Source organism: Fulmarus glacialis, unplaced genomic scaffold, assembly GCF_000690835.1.
Source record: "Fulmarus glacialis isolate BGI_N327 unplaced genomic scaffold, ASM69083v1 scaffold21045, whole genome shotgun sequence".
Classification (NCBI taxonomy): Eukaryota; Metazoa; Chordata; class Aves; order Procellariiformes; family Procellariidae; genus Fulmarus; species Fulmarus glacialis.
Genome location: NW_009212609.1, coordinates 2,164 through 2,555, shown reverse-complemented (window position 1 = coordinate 2,555; position 392 = coordinate 2,164). Strand labels below are relative to the sequence as shown.

The 392-nt window shown below is 68.4% G+C and overlaps 1 protein-coding gene across 1 annotated transcript in view; it reads left to right on the top strand.

Moving 5' to 3' along the window:
* The window catches only part of LMF2 (lipase maturation factor 2), a gene marked incomplete at both ends in the record, with an annotated part of 2,829 nt that overhangs the window by 285 nt on the left and 2,152 nt on the right, over positions 1 to 392 (top strand). Inside the window, one exon of the mRNA XM_009577942.1 lies at positions 179 to 335. Within this exon, the coding sequence (XP_009576237.1) occupies positions 179 to 335 (157 nt within the window). The remainder of the gene's footprint in view (positions 1 to 178; positions 336 to 392) is intronic.

Here is a 392-nt window from a genome sequence, read left to right as displayed (position 1 = left end):
TAGGGGCGCGTCCCAGCACGGCTGCCGCACCTGCTCCTGGGGCGTGGGTCTGTGCCCGTGGGGTGCTCGAGCTGGGGCCACCGTGTTGGTTCCTGGGGCGGGGATGTGCTCTGAGTGCTGCCCGCTTGCCCCCTCCCTGCCTGGGCTCTCGGGGTGTGGTTCGCACCCCTCCGTGCAGTGATGGGTTGGGCTCGCCGCGCCCCCGGTGTATGGGCCATTCTCTCCACACTGCTGGAGCTGAGCGCCTACGGCCTCCTGCTCTACTGGAGCGTCCAGTGCTTCGACCTGGAGATCAACTGGGAGAAGAGGCTGCTGGACTCCAAAGTGGGTACGTCAGGGCCATGCGTGCAGGGGCTGCCTGCCCCACAGCTCGGCGGCAGCTGTGGCTGTCT